The sequence below is a fragment of the Budorcas taxicolor genome, chromosome 4 (assembly GCF_023091745.1).
Source record: "Budorcas taxicolor isolate Tak-1 chromosome 4, Takin1.1, whole genome shotgun sequence".
Classification (NCBI taxonomy): domain Eukaryota; kingdom Metazoa; phylum Chordata; class Mammalia; order Artiodactyla; family Bovidae; genus Budorcas; species Budorcas taxicolor.
In genome coordinates this window covers 27,243,429-27,267,447 of record NC_068913.1, presented here as the reverse complement: position 1 = coordinate 27,267,447, position 24,019 = coordinate 27,243,429, and the positions used below count along the sequence as shown (strand labels likewise).

Sequence of the window (24,019 nt, the reverse complement as noted above, 5' to 3'; positions counted from 1 at the left end):
CTTAAATAGCATGTCATATTAAGATTATAATCAACTGATAGAAGACACAGCTTCAGTAGGTATGTGGGAAGGGTGGGGATGGGGGTGGAACAGGAAAGAGACAGGATCTTCAAGTCAATCAAGTGTTAACCATTTCCTGGAGCAACTTGACAGTTTTTAATACCCTGCTGGGAGAAATAGAAGTATGTAAAATAAACTTTCTAGCACCACTTTGCAGAGAAGGCAATGGCACCCCACTCCAGTACTCTTGCCTGGAAAATCCCATGGACGGAGGAGCCTGCAAGGGTGTAGTCCATGGGGTCGCTGAGGGTCGGACATGACTGAGCGACTTTACTTTCACTTTTCACTTTGATGCATTGGAGAAGGAAATGGCAACCCACTCCAGTGTTCTTGCCTGGAGAATCCCAGGGACAGGGTAGCCTGGTGGGCTGCCGTCCATGGGGTCACAGAGTCAGACACGACTGAAGTGGCTTAGCAGCAGCAGCAGCACCACTTTGAGGCCTAATAAACTTTGTCTTGAAATACAAAATAAGTCAATACTCATTCAAATGATTCTTCACTGAAACGTATAATTTTTTATACATGTAGTTATTTATCAGACACAAATTTTAAATGTCTTGGTACATAAAAATTCTTAACATGTATAGACATATGAGTAAAACGGCTAAATAACAGCAGCTGTTTGTACTTTTATCCACTTATGATAAAGCAGTAAAACTTAGAACAAAAGCAACCATCTGTAGTACGACAGGCCCGAGTTACGGAGTTACATGGACCTGGTGGTCTCCACTGCGTACACACAGGAAGCTTTTGTTTTCAGAGGGAGACGAAGAGGAGAAACTTCTCACAAACACTCATTTCTCAACTGCTGCTTCTCAGCAGATCCGTCTGCGTCTGACTCTCTTATCACCTCATTCGCAGCCTTCTCAAACTTCAGACTCTCTTGGATGGACAAAAAGTCCTCAGCCCCATCACCAGTGAGCTTATTTCTGACTTTGTTGTATCCAAATATAACACATTTCCTTTCACGAGATGTGAAAGGCAGAAGCCTGGAGGAGGTGTCAAGGAAGGAGAGGGCGATGCTGCTGGAGGGGCCTCGCCTCCGTGAGGGGAGAGGGCGACGCTTAGCATCCTCACCGCATGGTGGGAAGAAACACTGAAGATGGTCCACATGCTCAACACATCAGGCTGACCTGCTGTGTGGGCCGGGGTTCTCCAGAGAAACAGAACCAAGAAGATACATACTGAGAGAGAGACAGAGGAGATGTATTACAAGGAATGGGCTTCTGTAACTGTGGGGGCTAGAAAGTCCCCAATGTGCAGGGCAGGATGACAGGCTGGAAATTCTGGAAGGATTTCTATGATGCCATTTTCAGACAAAATCCCTTCTCCTTTAGGAAACCCAGTTCTTATTCTTGCTGCTTTCATGTTTCAGATTGTACACGAGGCCCACAATTACTGAAAGTCAACTGAGTGTAAATGTTAATCACCTCTAAAAAATACCTTCAGAGCAACATCTAGACGGACGTCTGAAAAAAACACCTTGCAATCACAGCACAGCCACGTTTTCTGTAAAATTAACCAGCACTCGCCAGCTTCAAGTCCTGGGTGTGATGCCTGTTTATTTAATTAAATTCAGGGGCAGGACATTTACTCTGTATTTCTTTGAGTTTTAGGGCCAAAAAGATCGGAATCATGAAAAATATGATACATAAAATTCTTCTAATCCATAGTTTTGAAGAATCCTTTTGGGAATCATCCCAAATCCTTAATGATATTAATGAAATTCTTGACACAAGTTAAATATTCATCAACAAATGCTTGGTGCCCACTATATACTGGAAGCCAGAGACTTGCCATCTGGCTTTGTGGAACACACGGGCTCTGCCATAATTATTCAATCAAAACACAAAAGCAGCAACTGATAATCCATAAATCAAAGAGCAGGCTTGTGTTCCAATGACACCTCATTTACAGGTACTGAAACTTAAATTCATATAATTTTCATGTGGAACAAAATATTCTTCCCTTGATTTTTTCCAACCATTTAAAAATGTAAAAACTTAACTTTATTGAGGCTTTCAAGGCCTAAGTCAAAGATCTCTCTTGGTAAATGTCACATAGCACTTGAAAATATGTGGGTTATTTTCAAACATCTTTTGATATTGATTTCTAACATAATTACACAGCGATAAAAGAATAGACTCTGTATGAGTTCAAAACCTTTAGGCCATGAAGTCTTTGCACCTTGTTTTATGTCCCTGGATATATTCCAGCGTCTCTTGGCTTACAGTCTATGGGAACTTAAAATAGAATCTATATCCTGCTATTGTTGAATTGGGTCATAGAGGTTTTCAAGTCTACTATATCCTTCTATGTTTCTGTCTATTCATGCTATTAGTTTTTGAGAGTTTGATATTGAAACTCCAACTAAAACAATCTTAATTTATCTACTTAAACTGTAATACATAATGGAACTATATGTAACATTGTTCTGTATTTTCCAAGTCTCCTGTAAATGTGTTATCATACTTTCATAATAATTTAAAAACTTTGAAAGAAGAAAAACATTTTTAATAAAATAACAATATACAATCATTCTTCTTCGGCAGATTGTGCAATAACAAGCAATGGAATGGATGTGACTCACGGGCTGCAGCTTGCTGACTTTCATTCTAGAATTCAACATAGGAGAGAAGGAAAAAAATCACAATGGTACAGGCCATTGCTATGTCAGAGATATTTTACAAGGTGGGCCAGAATATAGAATAATCAACAAACAACAAAAAAATCCAGATAGATAGAATAAGCCAAAGATTACAAAGAAACAGTAAGGCAGCAGATAGTAGGCCGAAAAAAATGATCCCAACTGAATACTACCATATGAAGCAAAAAGAGGAATGTTATATCGTACGGCAAAAGATGTCACTAAGTTAAGGGTCTAAAAAGGAGAAACTTATCTTGGATTATCAGGTGGTATCTAAATGTCATAACAAGCGTCTTTGTAAGAGAGAGGCATATATGTATAATTATGGCTGATTCACACTGTTGTATGGCAGAAACCAGCCCAGCACTGCAAAGCAATATTCCTCCTATTAAAAAATAACACCCCCCCCAAAAACAATAAGAGTGGCAGGAGGAGATTAGAGAGACACAGAAAGGAGAAAGCAATACAAAGACAGAGGCAAAGGGTAATGAGCCCACAAGCCAAGGAATGCTGGCCACCACCAGAAAAGAGAAGAGGCAAGAAGGCAAGTAACAGATTCTCCCCTGGGGCTTCAGAGGGAGTGTAATCCTGTTGACTTTAAATATCTGGCCTCTCGAACTGTTAGAATAAATCCTTTGTTTTTAAGCCACCATGTTTGTCGTCATTTGTCACAGCAGGCCACGCAGCTCACACAAAACAATTCACACATTTGGAAACAAACAAGTCAAGAACATCTGTTGAAGAAATCTGCCTGATATTTTATCACTAACATAATCCCCACCGGTAGAGCTGGAGTGAAGTATTTAGCTATCCCTGTCAGGACCCTCCCAACAAACCAAATCCTTGACTTAAAACAGCAGCATTTTAGCAATAGGAGAAAACTGTTCTCTGCTCTCTCAGCTACCCAACTTACAAGCTCATTAACAATGAGAATCTTTTGGCCTTTGAAAAATAAAATCTACAACTAAAAGGGGGTGGGGGTGGGGTGGGTAGAGCACTTTATCACTTCCATAAGAAGTTCTAACTCCCAAACTAGGCATTACGTGGTTACTGAATATATAATCTAGAACACTCACAAGCGTCTCTGCTCTGGTTTTTTTCCTCTAGATGTGGGCTCAGTCATGTCTGACTCTTTGCAACCGCATGGACTGTAGCCCATCAAGCTCCTCTGTCTATGGGATTCTCCAGGCAAGAATACTGGAGTGGGTAGCCATTCCCTTCTCCAGGGGATCTTTCCAACCCAGGGATCGAACCTGTGTCTCCTACGTCTCCTGCATTGGCAGGTGGATTCTTTACCACTGCACCACCTCAGCAGCCTTCTGTGGACCTCTCTGTCAGGATTATTCCTCACCAAGTTCGCTCTGCTCTATCTCTAACATAGTTTTACTCTATCTTCATCACTGACACTAGGCACCTCTCCTTCAAAAACCTTTGAGAGGGTATATCAGTTTCCTATCATTGCTTTAACAAATTAACACAAGCTTAGTGGCTTAAAACACCACAAAAGCACACTCTTATAATTCTAGAGGTCAGAAGTCCAACATGGGTCTTACTAAGCTAAAATACTGGTGTCAGTAACACTTCATTCCTTCTGGAATCTCTAGGGAGGAATCCATTTCTTTGCCTTTTTCAGATTTTTTTTTAAAGTGACAACTTTTAACTCACTTTTGCTTCAAAGTTGTCTTTAAAACTAAGCACACAGAGAAACAAAGCCTAGAAATGAACGAGCTGTGTGTTCAAAGAAATAAAAACACCACACGGTATGTGCTAGTAGGTTTGCTCTGAAGACAAAGAATGGAAATCACAACATCAAGTAGCTATCTTACGAAGTTCTAAGAAAAAAAGATTATTCTATATTCAAATGCAAGTTTAAATATTTCCTCTTCAGCTGTCGTTCTAGCAAAACCAATGTGGCAGCACAAAAGAAGAAAAAGAAAGAAAAAAGAAAAAACAAAGAAAGAAACAAAACATAAAAACACACATTAGCATCAAAGGTCAACACAAGGTCAAAGGTGAGAGTTCAAGCATCATAGAAGCTGAAGAGAAAGGGATTCTAGAAGCTAGGGATTCTAGAAGTTCAGACAGGGATTCTGAACTTCTTGGCCTGTATATTCTCTTCTTCCATCTTCAAAGCCAGCTGTGCTGTATCTTCAAATTTCTCAGACTGCAACTTGCTTCTCTAAGTATATCACATTCTTTGAGTATAAGCCACCTACAACCCTCTTGTACAGACCTTTGTGATTACATAGGGCTCCCCCAGGTAAGCTAGAATAATCACTCCATCTCAATATGCTTAATTTAACCACATCTTCAAAGCCTCTTTTGTTATATAAGGCCACATAGTCACAGGTTCTAAGGATGAGGATGTGTACCTTGAGGGGAGAGGAGTATCAGCCTACCACAGAGGGTTCTGGGAACAGGGACAACCGAGTTACCCACATAACTGAATCCTTCCTGCTACACATGATTTAAAATATCAAAAAGAGCCTTCACATTTTATTTAAATATATAGCTGACTGCTGAGAAACTATGGGAAATTCCCACAGTCCAGAAAGGAAAGGAGAACTGAAAAGCAGAATAGCAAGCATACAACTGGCGCAACGGGGCCATGAGAAGCTGGACAGGAAGGCCCAGATCAGAACATCACTAAAGGGAAGGACTTGGGCTTTAAACCAGGCAGACATGAGAAGTGGAACTAAGACCCAGGTTTGTCCAGACCTCCAGAGCGCTACATTTTCAGCATAAAAGGTCACAGAAAAATTACACCACCACCCTCAGGGAGACGGTAAAACTTTTTGAACCTCTTCAAAATCTGCAAGAAAGAGAAACTCCAAGCCTACCATGCCTACGTTTGAAGGCTAAATGTACATCATCCAGGAATGCAGGAATCTTCAAGCCCAGCCATTCACAGGAAAGCAGATTACAGGCAGTGACGGCATTTAGAGGAGGAAAGTCAAGAAAGCAAATTCAAAATGACTCAGGAGGGACACTTGAATCTCAGCCCTTACACCATTCCCCAAAAAAATACATAAATAAAACTTTGTTGGCAATCAAAACTCACAAAACATGTAAGCAAAAAAATTCTATCACGAGAGATCCAACAGACACAGCAAAAGGCAAAGAATTAGAGCTCCAAAGAACTTGGGGTAATAGGCCCAACTGAATGAGATTAAAATTCATACGTTTAAACTACCTAAATAAATAAAAGAAGGAATAAAAACAATATGGGAAAAACAAAGCTCTATTTAAAAATGCAGACTTAAAAAAGAGCCAGACAGAGCAATCTAAAGAAAGCAGAAAGAAGTGAAACATACCATAGGAAGGATAAGTAAAGCTTCATTAAAAAAGAAAAACTGACATGCCTTCAACACATTGTTTTTCAAGAAAAAGAACAAGAGTAAGTTCCTCCAAATTTCCTTAACTGAAAAGAACAGCTATCATAAAACCAAAGTAAAAATCATACTCAATGGAAAAACTTCAGAAACATTTCTTTCAAAATTCAGGAGTAAGACAAGGGTGCCAGCCATTGCCACTTCTACTGAGCACTGGGGTAGAGGTCTTAGATAACTATGTTTAAGAGTGAACATGGCACAAAGATGGAGGATAAACACAGCTATGGTTGTTCAAATTAATGAGAATATCTACACAGGAAATCCGAAAGACCGTAAGTGCTATTAAAATTAGTGAGAACCAGAAAAGCTGCTAGAAATAGGATCACCATCACAAAAATCAACAGCGTGCTGATGCACCTCCAAATCTTTTAATGTATTTCTTTAAATGCAATTTCTAATAGGTTCCCAAAATATAAGGTACATACAAACAGGGAAACCTAGGGTGTTGCAATTCATGGGGTTGCAAAGAGTCAGACATGATTTGGTGACTAAAGAACAATAACAACAACATAAACAAATCTAACAGAAGTATTAAAAGATGTCCATGGAGAAAACTGTGAAATGAATTGAAGAACATGAAAAAGACCTAAATTAAATAAAAAGACGTATGTTCACAGTTGGGAACACTCATTATAATAAAGCATCAATTCACCTCCTATTTAGCCTACAAATTTCATGTATTTCTAGTCAAAGTCTCACTAGGTTTTAGATCATTTATACCATCATCCGTCAAGTTACATGGACGAATAAATGTCATCAAAGAGCTAGGAACATTTTTAAGATTAAGGACCAAGCCTGTGGCTGCTGCATTTTTTCTCAGCCCAGCTACAGTATCACTAGCACAGTGCGTAAGAAATGCTTCTAGTGGCAAACCAACCTTTTTCAATGGCTACATTTAACTGTCCCAAAGTTTACCCTTGTTATTGCTTTTACCATGCTCTGCAAAACCTGAGCCTGACTCTACAGTTTTGGGATCTATTTTAATTAGTAAATTTAAATATATAAACAAAACTAAAAGGACTAAAGAAGTTAAAAAGAATCCAATAGTTTGGTAATTAAAATCAAGTAACTAAACAAAAATGCAGACTTGAAGAGACATGGAATTCTAAATCAATATGGAAATAGTAGTCGTTAACTAACAGCTTTTTCACAATTACTTTTCCATTTTGAAAAATAATAGTAGGAATCCCTACCTCACACCATAGCTTTAAAGCCTAAATCTAAAAAGCAAAACTTAAACTTTGTGGGGGAGAGTACAGAATAATGTTTTGCCTTTGTGGTTCAAGACAAATTCTTACACAAGACTGCCCAAAAGCACATGTAATACAAATGTGGCATTTACTATATACAAGAAGTATTCAAAATGTTTTACATTTACTAACTAATGGGCTTCCCTGGTGGCTCAGATGGTAAAGAATCTGCCTGGAATGCAGGAGACCTGATTTCAATCCCTGGGTTGGGAAGATCTGGAGAAGGGAATGGCAACCCACTCCAGTATTCTTGCCTGGAGAATCCCATGGACAGAGGAGCCTGATGGGCCATAGTCCATGGCATTGCCAAGAGTCAGACATGAGTGAGTGACTAACACACACATATACAATCTTCACAACAACCCTAAGAGGTAAGTAGTACTACTGCCTCCCTTTTCCAGATGGGGAAAGTTGTGCACGGAGATGTTAAGAAAGTAGCCCAAGGTTACACAGCAAGGAAGACACAGAACTGGGATATGAATCCTTGTTCTTACCTACCAAACTAGAAATCACATTAAAATTGTAAATTCTATATGATAAAAAGACACCAGACAAATGTAGGATATGCCTAGGACTAGAGGATGTTTCCAGCACACACACATATATATAGTAAAGAACACCTACAAATCAATTTTAAAAAAAACAACACGTACATTGAAAAGTGGTCAAAGATAAGAGGCAGTTCACTGAAGAAGAATCCAGAAGGCCAATCAACAAATGAAAGATGTTAAATCTCATTATATATCAGGAAAACAAAAATTAGAACAATGAGGTACTCACTAGTGAACTTCATAGCAGATCTCACAGTCACTAGGTTGGCAAAAATTAAGCCTGATGACACCACAGTGCAGAGACCCTAGAACTTACATTCAAGTAGAAGTGTAAATTATTGTAGTCACTTTACAGAACAACTTTGTGGTACCTAAAAAGGTTACACATATGTGTCTCTTACTAAACAAGCAATTCTGCTTTTAGGCTAATATCCAAGAAAAATGCCCCTGTCCCCAGCCAGACATATATGTATCAGGATTTTGCTGCAGCCTTGTTTGAAATAGTAAAAAAATTAAAACCACCTCAAACACCATAACTAGGGAATTCACAAACTCTGGTGTGATCACACAGTAGAATACAAGTGTTAATCTATTTCTAGTAAATCTAGAAATTCCAAACATAAAAATGAAACAAATTGCATAAATATAGATAAAACAGACCATTTACAAAAATTTTCAAACACAAAAACAACACTATATAGTCTTTGTGGTTGATTAACAGATCAAATGGTCATACAGTTATATAAACATGCATAGAAATGACATATGTAGACTTTAGGGTAGTAAGTACTTTTAGTGAGGGCTGGGGAAGGGAATGGAGAGTGGGCCTTGAACTGTACTATAGCTTTTAGCCTCTTACAAAGAGAGAGGGAATTCCTTGATGGTCCACTGGTTAAGACTTCATTTTCCAACGCAGCGAGTACAGGTTTGATCCTTGGTGGTCAGGGAGCTCAGCTCACACAGGCCTCATAGCCAAAAACCCAAAACATAAAGTGAAAGCAATATTGTCACAGATTCAAAGAAGACTTTAAAAAGGAGAGAGAGAGCACAATACTAACTTTGTAAAATCAGTCTGTTGGGCTCAGGAGAGTATACCATATTATTTTCTGTGCATATGAAACATTTCCTATTTAAAAGTTGCTTGAAGATGTAACAGCCCCTTCTTACTGGAACACTAAAACTAAATTCTTCTGCTTTGCTTTCTTCTGTGAAGTTGATCCAATTTGCCTCATCCAGCCTTCATTCCCACTATTCTCCAAACACAGCTACTTATATCAAGATAGTCTTATTTGTCTCAAATATTTCACATCAAATCCCATCTGTGCATCTCCAGGTACTGCCCACATCCTCCCCTACCATGTGCTGCCATTTAGGAAAAAGGAAGCCTTGCAAGTGAAGGTGGTACAGAAGTGAAGGCAGCAGGCAGCCCTTTGTTGAATCTTTCCTTGTCTATCACACTTGGGTAGACGTACATGTGAAACCTGATACCACCTATCATTTCCCTTAGGTATCCATATCCTAAACGCACATGCATGCGCGCGCACACACACACACACACACACACACACACACACACACACACACAAATATACACTTTCATTTGTAACATGGAAGCGCACTTAGATTTAACTATCCAATCTAAAACAAGTCTGACATTTATTACTACAAAGTTAAAACTGTCCAAACATAAACTTATTTAAGTGACTCAATTTTCTGATAAATCCCCAAAATATTTTTTAATTAAAAAATTGAGAACAACATAAATGTTTTCTTGTGTGTGTGACTGCAATTTCCAATACATTATAGCAAAAATCCCTCAAGTCCTCATAATTAACCATTTGGATTAGAAATAACATCTAAAAGTTATGATATGCTTCTAATTAGATTTGATTATCAGTGTGTCTCTTAACTTTCACTAAGAAGGAGCCTTTTAAAGATAATAAAGAAGCAATTTATTTCTGAGTAGTAGTAATTGCATGTTATGGTTGGTTTGTAATTTTGAAGAGAATGGGATTATGTAAAAGTCTACCAAATGAGTGCTATAAAAATTATTGATTCCATAAAACTACTTCTAAGTGTATAATTAAAAAGCCTATTTGTCACTACAACCTGGTAGACAAAGGAATTGCAAGAATTTTTTGTTTAACAATAACAACAGTTTCCTTATGAGATCAATTGTAATAGAAAGTAAATTTAGACCTATGACAAATAGTTTCCTTCCTTTGGGAGACAGAAGGCTGATAAAAACAAATTACAGATCTGTTAACTTGTTGATAGTGATGTTTTTTTATGAGCAGGAAGCGTCAACCTTTCCTGTTTTCTCTTTAAAACAAAGAAAAGTGAATACACAAGGAAAGCTTTTAAGAGAGTACAAAAGCTAAAATGAAAGGCCACACCAAGGCAAGATTATAAAAGTGTCTAAAACTGGCACTGCTTTCTGAAGCAAATGCTTAAAAAAGGAGGTCGTGGCAAAAGTTCTAGTGCACACATGGACAGATTGTGATGAAGGAGGGTGTCAGTAGCACAAAGCCATCTGGCCGGTGACCTTAACCAAGTCTGTTCATTTTACAGGCGAATAATCCAAGTAGCAAAACGACAGGCTTGGTGACAGAGGCAGAACTGGGGCAAACTTCCTGTCTGGTGCATTTTCTTTATCCCGGTAGGACTGTATCATAGTGCCTACCGGACACAGTGCCTATGTCATAGGTCATCACAGCAACACAGGTCACTTTTAACACTGAGATATAACGGCAAGGACAATATTATAACGCATAAGAAACTGTAGGTCTTGCTTCACAGCCAGATCGATATGGGTTTAATTAGCATGTCCTTAACCCTAGCAGACCTGTTGCACAGTTATAAACCAATAGTAAGGTCCTCACTCATACAGCTTTGCTGTTAATCAACTACCAAATCCCGGCTTACTGATTTCGTGCTTATTTTTCTTTTACCCAACCTGGAGAATTTGTCACATATGCTGACATTCATATACAAGTTCACAGTGCATTCATTGCCTGGAGTAGGGGAGCAAAAAATTCTACCCAGGATAAAGAGTCCTTATCTCCGAGATCATACTAGCAAATAAAATTGCTTAAAACTAGTAGACATGCATTTATGCACTTTTTTGGATTGATAACATACAATGCCACCCCAGTAGAAATGTCATGCATAATTTTCTTTATAATCTAGTTTAAGTAGGTGTTGAGGCATTAAACCACTGAAACTGAAACTGTTGGTCGCTCAGCCGCGTCCGACTCCTTACAATACCATGGACCATGGCCCACTAGGCTCCTCTGTCCATGGGATTCTCCAGACAAGAACACTGGAGTGGGTTGCCATTTCCTTCTAGAGTAAGCCTTTCAAATGATGAAGAAGTTACTAGAACATTCTAGAATTAAGAAGATTCAGGCAAATTCCTGCTCAAAGGACAAAGGATCTCTGTAGGGGACATATGGGGTTTTTACAACCAGCACATATATTTCTTATAAAACTCTTAATCCTGGCGTCTCACTGGCCCTCTCCAGCCAATGCTAGTAGCAGTCATGGTTACTCATCCTCCTGCTCACAATGGTTGGTCCATGGATTGGGCCCATAAACCAACATGGTTAACTAGTATGTCCCGTATGATAACACAGGGATATTGAAAGAGCAAAACAAGGACAATTAAAATTGATTCTGCCAATGGCTTGTCTTATACACGGAAAGTTCTGGCCTCAAAAAGAACCTATGCAGAGGCAAGCTGAGCTGAGAAGTGGACGGAAGGAGCAAGAGTTCTGACCTTTTTTGAGCCCCTTGATCCAGCCATACTTGATGATATAATCGCTGAATCTCCCAATTATATCCTTTTAGGAGTTTGTGCTATCTTGCAAACACATTAAGTTCATTTATAACTTATAGAGAATTCAACCTAACACAAGCTTCATCTTGCAAATGTTTATCGTAACTTTTTAATACTCGCAAACTTGCAGTGACTGTCTACCTTCCCTACTGTGACCACCTTCCCAACCTAAACTAACTCTAAATCCTTCACTTTGTCAATGGGCTTTAAAAAAAAATATGAGTACTCCCTTTAAGCCTAAAGACCTCTCTGAAACTGGTTCCTTTTGGGACCAAACAAAAAGGGAATCAGAGAAATGAGCCAGAGAAATGTCCTAGGCCATCATCTCCTGCTCACACCCTCCCCAGGCCTGAACTCCAGCCTCAACTTTACTGCTGAGCAGGTCAGTGGTTGCCTGTAAATTGGGACCAAAGGTTATGCGACAGAAAAGAGGGATTACAAAGAAGGATAAGGAAATCTGGGGGGCTATGTGCAAAGTTTTGAATATGATGAAGGGTTGACAGGTCACGTATGTCACAACTTTATCTCATTTATACTTTAAATACATGCAGCTTATTGTATTCCATTAATACCTCAATAGAACTGTTCTCTCTCACTCACACACAGTTTTATAAGGAAAAGCATTTTACAGCATCATCCTTTTTCCAGCATGGAACAAAACCTTATACGGAAAGTTGCAAATGTAACTGGGTGACAAGGAAGAAACTCACACACCAAGGATGGTAGGGCAGGATGACAGAGGAAGACTGGGATGTTGATAACATGCTTACAATGTACACTGGTTCTAGACTACCTCCTTCTAGACATCTTGCTACATGAAGACAATAAAGCTTAATTATTATATGAAGCAGAGCAGCTGGGTCTCTGTTGGCTGCCTCTGGACTCTACCCCTAATATGGTGGTCTTCAAAGCCAATAAGTTCAGGTCATGCCCATGCTAACTATTTTTTGTTTCCAAATCCCAGGCTAACTGGGGGCTTCCTCAGGGGCTCAGAGATAGAGAATCTGCCTGCAATGCAGGAGACACAGGAGATAAGGGTTCAATTCCTGGGCTGAGAAGATCCCCTGGAGTCAGGCATGGCAACCCACTCCAGTATTCTTGCCTGGAGAATCCCATGGACACAGAAGTCTGGCGGGCTACAGTCCATGGGGTCACAAAGAGTCAGACACAGCTGAAGCAACTAAGCACACACACCCAGACTAACAAATACCAGGGTGTGAAGGGTCTGGATGTCTAGAGCTAATTCATTAGCCACTTCTCCCCACGTCCAGCCATACTCTGCATTCTTCTAATGAGTGCTCTCCACTTTGAGTGCCATACAGGCATAGCACACGGTACCCTGATACTCCTAGCACCTGGCTAAGAGCCTGGTACAGGAGAGGTACTCAAAATATCCTGCTGTCCTAAAAGAGCTCATGATCTCGCTTATTATGCATTAGAGATGCTTACTGCCAAATCTAATCAATAGTTGGGAGGAAGAAATCCAGCTTAATGATCTTCTAGATTGTTCTATCTCTATACAATCTATAAAAGAGCTTCATTCTTTCATCAAATATCCACCACATTGTAGAAACAAGAGAGTCCTGAATCATTTCTAGACCCCCTACATTTTTTTGAGCATCCAAACTCTATCAGGGTAAGTGAATTGCTCTGAGGATGAAAGAGGAATGTAGGACCTTTGAAAAAACTGGATGCAACTCTGTAGTTAAATTATTCAAAAATGTTCTGTCAGCACTAGAGCAAGAGAGAGGTCATGATGATATTGGAGGGTAAGAAACTTAAAGTGGTAATAAGATTTACAGGGACTATACCACCAAAATGCAACGTGGCATCCACAGATACATAGAAACTAAGGCCCCAGAACCCTCCCTCTCCATGCTCCAACAGTCAGAATGAGGAATTACACTTGACGCTGAATTCTCCCTCTGAACTTCTGCCTAATGTGGACAACTGAAGAACAATTTTGTGATGACTGAGCATGTATTTCTCTGATGCCAAACATCTGGACACAGATTTGAAGATTCTATTAAAAGTCTGCATATTGCAAAATGCTTAGCTAAATGTTAAGTATTTTGCAATATCCAGACACTTAGCGCTGAAGCCAAGACCTCAATTCTTCATTTCATTTTCATTCCTTAAATGACACAACGAAGGCTGACGTGTCTTTTGTCACGTTTTTCTTCTCTATGTTCTCCTTGGTGCCAAGCACACTGGTTTATACTTACAGGGCACAAAATGGATAGCATATATGTTATCTGCTGGGGAGAAATTATATAAATAGATTCAAAAGTAAGGGATCCTGACTTGCCATCTTCCGAGGATAACTAGTTTAAAGTAGCTCTCACAGCCACCCACAAAGTTTCCACCACAACTTACATCCTCCTGCTTCAGAATGGCTCTGGGAGACAAGAAGCAGAGTTATGGGCAAAACGGCCCTGCACTGACCCCTCCATTCAATATACTAGATGCCAACCATATGCTAAGGAGGTTCTGAGCATTCAGGAAGGCAGAAGTGATTGGGACATGGTCCTTACTGTTGAGGGGCATACAGTCTAACATGACAAAATAAAAGGGCAATTGCTTTTTTCAATGGCTTCTTCATTGATCAACTTAAGAATCATGTCTGAGCAGCATCTGACCCAGATGCTCAACTCTGCCTCTTTAAAACAGGGTGCACCTGCCTCAACCAGGTTTTCCTCCTACTTGACCAATCATTCCTTCTCAGGCTCCTTTGCTGGCTGCTCATCTCCCAAAACTGTTACTGTAACAGAGTCCTTGGTTCAATTCATGGATCACTACCCTTCTCTACCTCTCTTCCCTAACTGGTTGATTTCATCCAGAAGCAATGCTAAATACTACTCTCTACAATTATGACTTGCTGAGTATAAACCTCCAGCTATTCCTCTCCCCTGAGCTCCATCATTATTAGTCTACCTGCTATCTGACATCTCCACCTGGGTATCTAATTGGCATCACATCCAATACTGAACCCCTTACTTGCCTTCCAAAGCCCATCCAACCACAGTCTACCCATTCCTGTTAATAGCAGATTCAGCCAGCCAGTTGCTTGACTGGCCTCTCTTTCACCCCAAGCTCATCCATCAGGAAATTATATTGGCACCACCTTCAAAATCTGACTCTCTCTCTTACTTCCTTTGCTATCTTATTGGTCCAAACCTCCGTCATCTTTGCTTAAATTACTGCAATAGCCTCACATGTGGTTTCACAGCTTCCACATTTGTCATCTATAATCTGTTCTCGATTCAGGAGCCAGACAAACTTTTAAATGAAAACCAGGCCCAAAGCCACCAATGGCTCCCCATTTCCCGTGGTGTAAAAGCTCAAATCCTTCAATCTGGGTCCAGAAACTCTGACTCAACTTTAACCACTCTACCTACCCCTTGCTCGCTCTGTCCCAGCCCTAGCAGACCCTTCTCTGTCCCTTGCATACATGAGAAATATTCCTTCAGGATCTTTTTAAAGTCATTCCTTCAACCAACTTTTTCCAGGTGTCTGTTCATCTCCTTCAAGTTTCTGTTCCATGGGTGTCTTCCAGAGAAGGCAAATTCAGACCACCATATATAAAAATATGCCTTCTTCCTCCTCTACCCACCACACTCCCCCCCAGTCCGTGCTTCATCCTTCTTACTCTATTTTTCTCCATAGCACTTGTTGTTGTTGTTTTTTTTTTAACCTTCTTTTCCCAGGTGGCGTTAGTGGTAAAGAACCCACTAAATGCAGGAGACATAAGAGATGAGGGTTTGATCCCTGGGTCAGGAAGATCCCCTGGAGGAGGGCATAGCAAGCCACTCCAGTATTCTTGACTGGAGAATCCCATGGACAGAGGAGCCTAGTGAGCTACAGTCCATGGGTTTGCAAAGAGTCAGACATGACTGAGCAACTAACACTTTGACTTTGATGATGTATAACATTTACTTCTTTGCTTATCACCTATCTTCCCCTTCAAATGTAAGATCCATGAAGGTAGGACATTTTGGTTTGTTTTGCTCACTGTTGCCAATGCTCAATTAATATTATTGGAATAAATAAAAGAAAAATTAGTTGGGTTTATCTAATAATATTTATACTAGATTAATAATAAACTGTATTAGACTAATAATGAGCCCTAGACAACTATGACTATAACATAATTTTACAGGAAGTTGATTTGTTCAGGGGAAATATGACAGGAAAAACCTCAGACATATAGATTTTGACCAACAATGGAAGAAGAAGAAAATAATATTTCAAGAAACAGATTCTATAGTAGACTGATAAAAGTAATTCATATTTATTATTTTTAACTATATTTTAATGCTAACTTTCATGTCTTAAAATATTTGCTTGTCTTCTAGATTTGCTTTTGATCAAATTGCCATGTTTATGCAAGTTTTCATTAGGTATGTTTTACCTCTGGCGAATAGGGAGCAGCCAGTTCTGCAAATTCAATTCAAGAAGTTATTTAGAGTATAAGCTCTCTGTTAAAAGCAAACAATGTCAGGAACTGCAGGATGTAATACAGAGAACGGTATGATCTCCGCCAACTACAGGTGGGAAAAAACAAACACAAATCTACAGTATGGAGCATTAGTGGTTCAACAGAAAGGACAAAGTGAAATAAAATCTTACAACACTAACTCTCAGCCCTCACTGTAATTTACAATTAGCTAGAAAGCTTTAAAACAGGGTTTTCTAACCAAAAAAATGACATGCCTCCTCCCTCGCTCTGAATCCTGATTGAATCAGTCTGGGGTAGCACTCAAGTGTTACAACTCCCAAGTGAAAATTTAAGGAACCAGTTCCCTCAAACTAAAGAAACAGGAGGCTTTGGGTAACTTTACAAAGACAGAGCAAGGTATGCTAGGTCAAGAGCAGAGGATCAGCAATGACAGGCAACAAAGCACGAAAGGTCTGGGGAAACCTCTGAGGCCGGAATACATGACGAGACGCACATGGTGAAAGATGCTGAACAACATGCTAAGGAATCTGGGTTATTCTCTAAGAGTTTCCATCCATTATCACAAGGAGGTTTGGTTTAATCATGGTTCAGTGACAAGAGAATATGGAGGATCAATTCAGATGAAACAGGATATGGAGGAAGGCGAACTAACCCTAGCCTGTCTTCACCAGTAATGCAAATATGTTTGAGGTGATGATGGCCCACTTTTAAACTACCTAAAACTGTATGAAAATTAAACCACTGAGACGTTCAAAACTCACTTTTCAAAAGTAGGCTGAAGTACAACTATTCCCTAAATAAATTTTCTTTCTTTGTAAAAGCCTCTTAATTACCTTGTTAAACTTGGTGAAAGAAAATAACCTCATTTCAAATGAGAAAGGACATACATGGCACCTTTCGGTCACTCTATTTTAAGACCAAAAGTTGGGAAATTTCACAGACATATTTGGCACAAAGGCCAATTATAAATGCCAGCTCAACAGCATCATGTGAAAATTCTCGGTTCTGTAAATAGTGAATCATTTTAAATTCAAAATCCAAGTTAATATTCAGCAACCACTTACATATTTTAAATTCACTCAGTAGTTTGAGCAAGTGCCGAGAAATAACATAAATCTAACTATATGTTAAAATATTAAATAAGAATAATTTGAAAAATAATGAGAATTTTGAAAAATAGCAAATACAGTAATTTGAAGGCAATTACAGTGAGTAGATTTTTTCTTTGGATGAAGTACTAGTGTGTTTTCATTTATTTCAGAGCACAGACTGAAAAAAATTATACTTTTCCCGCCCTCCAATGACCAGAATAGGACTCAAAATAATGTACAGGTAAGTAATTCCATCTTTATACTCACCATACCTCAGCCATTTTTTTTCTTACAACTGAAGGATTAGTATTACTGTTTTGACGGTAGGAACTCTTGTCTCTGTAGGCCTGCTTGAGTTAATATCAGCCTGTAAGTGTTAGAAACCCCAAAACCTTGAAAATCTTTTCATTATAACATACAGATTTGTAATTCTGAAATTTAACTCCTTTAGGGAAAAATGAAAAATATCATCCACCAGTTGATAAATGAAAAACTCATGGAGACATTTGCCTGAAGTTAAATTCCAAGCAAGCTGTAAAGCTGAAATTCAAACTTAGGTTCTCTTCCTGAATCTAGTTCTTCTCTCCATAGACTGTCCAAATATATGTATTTTATCTGCTATGTTTTATCTATTTTAAGACAATTTCAATTTCAGAGACACTTAAAATGCAAATAAACATATATTTTACAATGGATGTAAACAGGTATGCTTTTTGACTAAACAGAGGTTTTTTTCCCCAAAGCAACCCAAGGTATTGGAAAAAATATATACATATATATCAATAGAAACAAACTTAGATTTTAGGAGAACAAATTTAGAAAAAGAAACAAAACTGAAACTTCTGAAATGACCCTTCTCATTTAAAGACCACAAGTTATTTTCTGTTCTTACATTCTTAATTAAAACTATTCATACACAAACACACACACACATTATAACTAACAGTCCAATTCCTAGAAGTTTTTTCTTCTCTGCTTGAGAAGCAGGAGATATAAATCTTCAAAATGTTACATATTTTAAGATAACACTTACCTCATACTTCCTAAAATTCCCCATCAAAAAACTAGGAATAATTTTTAAAAGCTGCTTTTCACTTTTTTACCAAAATATTTTCAATCAAAATTATTTTAAAATAAACTATTAAAAATGAAATAGACCATTTTTCTATAGCAGTTTTCATTTTATCTATATTCTGAACAGTATCAAAAAGACCTGAGCTATCTCCACACTTCCCCAATTCAATCATACTTTCTCTATCCGACAAGGATCTCCCTTAGTCCTAAATTTTATGGCTCCTAAAGTCAGTCCTTCCTTTACATAGCATTCATTTTCCCACCTCATAAATCCTAACTAGATCTTGTCTTCACGAGGAGGTTTTTGCTTTTGTGTGTGTTTATTATTTCCTACAGTTCTCAGCAGAATACACACAATGGGGAAACGTTTATTGACTGAAGAAAACTCTTGAGATCATATGTAGAAAAGATAGTGAATGAAAAAGAGGACTGATAAGGCATGCTTATTTCAAAGCCATTAGGCTCACTGCTGTACTCCCAAACTGAGAACAATGCCCTGCACACAGTAGACACGCAATAAGTATCTGATGAATGAAGAAACATTGCTTCTTCAAATGGAGAAAGTTCTAGAGCAAGTCACTCATATGACATCATGAAGGTACATGAAGAAACCATTGCTTCTGCCTTTCCTCCTGTATCTACTCACTCAATTCAGTTCAGTCCCTCAGTCATGTCCGACTCTTTGCGACCCCATGAACTGCAGCACGCCAGGCCTCCCTGTCCATCACCAATTCCCGGAGTCCACCCAAACCCATGTGCATCGAGTCAGTGATGCCATCCAGCCATCTCATCTTCTGTCGTCCCCTTCTCCTCCTGCCCCCAACCCCTCCCAGCATCAGGGTCTTTTCAAATGAGTCAGCTCTTCACATCAGGTAGCCAAAGTATTGGAGTTTCAACTTCAGCATCAGTCCTTCCAATGAACACCTAGGACCCAGAACTGATCTCCTTTAGAATGGACTGGTTGGATCTCCCTGCAGTCCAAGGGACTCTCAAGAGTCTTCTCCAATGCCACAGTTCAAAAGCATCAATTCTTCGGCACTCGGCTTTCTTCACAGTCCAACTCTCACATCCATACATGGCCACTGGAAAAACCACAGCCTTGACTAGACGGACCTTTGTTGGCAAAGTAATGTCTCTGCTTTTGAATATGCTGTCTAGGTTGGTCATAAGTTTCCTTCCAAGGAGTAAGCATCTTTTAATTTCATGGCTGCAATCACCATCTGCAGTGATTTTGGAGCCCAAAAAATAAAGTCTGACACTTTATTAGTATTCACTACACTAATGTAAAACTGTTCAGTACTAGCATATGTGTAGATGCACTTAGTCATAAGTAGTAGTTGTAACTTTTGCCACCACATGGACTGCAGCCAGCCAGGCTCCTCTGTCCAAGGGATTTCCCAGGCAAGAATACTGAAGTGGGTTGGCATTCCCTTCTCCAGGGGCTATCTTCCCGACCCAGGGATCGATCCTGTGTCTCTTGTGTCTCCTGCATTGGCAGGCAGGTTCTTTACCATTGGAGCTACCAGGGACGTGCAGTACAAGGGATTCTATTAATTGAAACAATCAAACCATAAACAACAACAAAACTCAACCACACCTTTGGCTAGTGATCACAAATCCATGACAAGTTAGGAGGATGTTCCATCCAACCAATTTAATGACAGGCTTTTCAGACTGATCACCAGTTCTGCTCTAGTTTCAAAGCCATTAGCAGGCCACCTGCACATGTAAACTGCACTGGGCAAGTAAACAGGCTGCTGCTGCTAAGTCGCTACAGTCATGTCTGACTCTGTGTGACCCCACAGATAGCGGCCCACCAGGCTCCCCCGTCCCTGGGATTCTCCAGGCAAGAACACTGGAGTGGGTTGCCATTTCCTTCTCCAATGCATGAAAGTGAAAAGTGAAAGGGAAGTTGCTCAGTCGTGTCCCACTCTTAGCAACCCCATGGACTGCAGCCTACCAGGTTCCTCCATCCATGGGATTTCCCAGGCAAGAGTACTGGAGTGGGTCGCCATTGCCTTCTCTGTAAATAGGCTGATTGAGTCCTAAGTTCCTGAAGAAAATACTTCAAGAAACAGAGTGATGACTCTCAGAGCAGGCTGCGGCCTTTACACTTGCCACTGCCACATTCAGTGTAGGCTTCAACAACACTTTTAGAAATAATCTCAGATCTAATCCCACAACTTCGAGTTTATTCCAGAAGCAGTAATCCAGGTGGAACTGAAACCTCTAAGGGGTCCTCTTCTTTATGTCTTAAAAAGAAACGTCTCCCAAGTCTTCAGCCTTTACCCTGTACCCAACCACTTCACATGCCCCATCTTAAAATGATGAGGAGAGACCAGGAAAGATACAGAATCTAAATAATAGCAGCGGTACATTTTCAGCATCTATTTAAGACTTGGTTCAAGGTTAACCTTTCATTTGTTTCCAATTTAAATTGCCGAACTCATCTAAACTTGTTCACAGTTTATAAGCAGTAGACATTAATTCAAGAAATATCCTTTCTCTAAAAAGCCTTAGATTTAAAAAGCTAACCATTTGTACAGTCCTGTGAATTCCCAATTAATCACGTTTTACCATATAGCTATTAAAAAACAATAGAATGCCCTTTGAAGGTCAATGCACTTTGAAGGTTGGACAGATAACGAAAGTCTTACGGCTTCCCTCGTGGCTCAGTCGGTGAAGAATCCACCTGCAATGTGGGGGACCTGGGTTCGGTCCCTGGGTTGGGAAGATCCCCTGGAGGAGGGCACAGCAACCCACTGCAGTATTCTGGCCTAGAGAGGCCCCATGGAGACTGGCAGGCTGCGGTCCATGGGGTCGCAGAGTCAGACATGACTGAGAAACTAAGAACACGTACACATAATAGTCTTAGCATGTTCCTTCAGAATCACCTTTCTCCTTGCTCTCCTGATACCACCGTAGACACAGCTAGAAATGACATATCTGGAAAGCAAGAGAACTAGATTTAATAATAATTTGCCTATGGCACATTAATCTACATAGACCGCTCAATCAAGTATATAGATATTCTATGTACGTAAGCAGATACTATAAGGTGAAATATCTGGTGAACAGGTGACTAAATCATGAGGGGGAGAGGGCAGAAGTCAGAGCATAAAGTGGGGAATATGAAGTTCTAAGCAGGCCATTCAGGCTAATAAAAGAAAACACCTGGAGAACCGGTCAGAATGTATTTACTTAATAAACAATCAAAGTGATAGGCATGCTTCAGGGAACACAAAGGTGAATTCTGATCTGAAATTTGACATGGACCTCCAATTACAAGGAGCTGAATCACCAGGTGTTCCAGAATTTTTCCTAAGTTTATCATTAGTGACATGTTGATTAAATTCCTACTAAGGCACACACAAACTAGCTGGAAAAACATACTTTACACCATTTGTGTTTCTTTAACATATGCTTCTTTATATCTTGTTTTCAAAGCTTTGCAATCACGTTCACATACACAGGAACAGTAATAGTCAAATGACCCAGCTCTCTATCCTGTTGGTGACCACAAGGCAGTCTCCCCACTCTGAGGAGGTAACCTAAGCTTACACAGATGGCCTAGCTCTCAGCTAATGAAGACGAGCTGGGTTTGTTTTCAGGGTGGGTGCTGCAAAAAACACCAGGTGTATTTATAGAAAGGAGCAAGACTATGATAGAGGCATGACGACACAAGTCGAAGTTTCTCTCACCTAGTAAAGAAGCCTGCAGAAATATCTGGATCCCACAGCCCGGTTTCCACTCCTGACTCTCCAACTACCAACTCTGTAAACTTATTAAAGCCCTTTCTGGTCTATCACCTTATGTATAAAATTTACACAAGGCCCCTTGCCTCGGATGATTGTCAGAAAAAGGAACAAAATAGGGTATGTAACATCTGGGACGTGGGAGTTACTCGATAAATGGCAACCTCCTCTCCCATCCTCCTGTTCACCCAGAATTGCCCCTCAAAAATTACAAAGATACGGACGGCAGGGTTAAAACTAAAAAGCCCAAGCTGGTTTGCAGGGAAAGAACAATTTCGGTGGAGGCTCGCTTATTTACCGGAGGCTTTCGCTTAAAATGGAGTTAGGATATTGGTAACGGGGGACACATGGAAAAAGCATCAGGTATAAGCAGAACTACCCCCCTCCCCCCACACACCTCCCCCAAAGACATTCCTTTAAGAAAGCACGAAACAAACTTCGGAAGCTGCGGATATCCTGTGAACCTACTCGGTGGCCTCAATGAAAATCACAGGCACACGTAGGGCTGAACACGACGTACACCATCCATAAGCCGCCTTGTCAGTTTCTGATCACCCTATTTTTGCAAAACTGTCTTCAAATCCGAGGCTGCTCTCTCGCCTCCAAATTCGCCCCAGAGGCGGCTGGGAGCCAAGAGCGAGTTGCGGAACGGATAATGGGGATGGCAAAGTGGAGATGTCTGGTCAAATGACTGAAAAACAAGGCGGTGGATGAGGGGGCGGGGTAGAGCAGTAGGGCAGGGACGCGCGGCCACCGAGCCAGAAAGACGGCGGCTTCACAATGAAAGGAAGAGACTGCGACAGTCGCCGGCTCCTGGTCCCCGGCGGAGACCGATGGCGAGGCCGGGGGCGCAGAGCGTGGGAAGACGGGAAGCGGGGGCCGGAGGAAGTGGCCACGGAGCACCCGAGCAGGTGCAAAGCCCCCAGGCGAAAAGAAACGGGCTCGGGATACTCACTGTGTAGAGTAGGTTGAGCGCGCACAGGCAGTTCTTGGAACACGCGAAGCCCCCGCAAACCATCTTGAAGCCTGTGTTTCCAACTGCAGGTAAAATCTGGCTCCGGCGGAGCCTCCAGACAGCCTCTTTGTCCTTGCCTTCAGGGCCTAGCCAAGGCGAGGCCGCAGCCGGGCTGCGAGTGTGGAGCCCAAGGCTTGGGCTGGGGCTGCAGTGCGCGGCGCGCCCGCGGCTGCTCCAACCCGCTCTGGAACCTGCGGCCGCAGCATTGGGAGCCTGAGCCCGAGCCCCGCCCAGCAGCCCCTCTCCACCGCCTCGCCCTACGCCCTGATTGGCCGCTGGCGGGGAACAAAGGTAGAAATATGCAAATAAATGCGCTCAGCGAGCTGGGATCCAGGAGGGGAGGGGCGGGGCGGCCCCTGGGAGAGTTGGGCAGGGGCGGAGGCCGTGGGGGAGGGTGCCGGAGGCCAGAGTGTGACAGCGACCTCCCCTCGGTTCCTGGGGAGCAGGTGAGGAGGAGAGGGCGGGGCTCCGCGGAGATCCACGCTGGCAGGGAGGAAGATGACAGCACCTCCCGGCTCTTGGCCCCAGTGGGTGACGTGGCACCATTTTGAATGAGATTTTAAAATTAAGCACCTGGCCTTGTTTGAATGAAGAAAGAAAGGACGGAATGAAGCAATAAATGAATAAATGTGAACGACTTAAACGAGAAAAATGAAGTGGGGAAAATGAAAAGAAGGAAATAAAAGAATAAAAGGAAAGATGAAATATCTGCTTTTCTTAGAAAATAGGTTAGATATATGACCCATAATTGTGACTCTTGTCAGGTTAGATGTATCCTACAGGGATTTGCAAAAATGCTAATGAACTTTATGAATACATGTATAAAAAACAGAAAATCAAGAGGTGGGTTTTTGTTTTTTGTTTTTTTGTCTTCCAATCCTGCCTTT

The 24,019-nt window shown here is 40.7% G+C and overlaps 1 protein-coding gene across 1 annotated transcript in view; it reads right to left on the bottom strand.

Moving 5' to 3' along the window:
- Positions 1-23,324, bottom strand: part of TSPAN13 (tetraspanin 13) — a 37,529-nt gene extending 14,205 nt beyond the window's left edge. The window contains exon 1 of the mRNA XM_052638806.1: positions 23,073-23,324. Coding sequence (XP_052494766.1) covers positions 23,073-23,135 — 63 coding nt within the window. The 5' untranslated portion in view covers positions 23,136-23,324. The remainder of the gene's footprint in view (positions 1-23,072) is intronic.
- Positions 23,325-24,019: the final 695 nt, after the last annotated feature.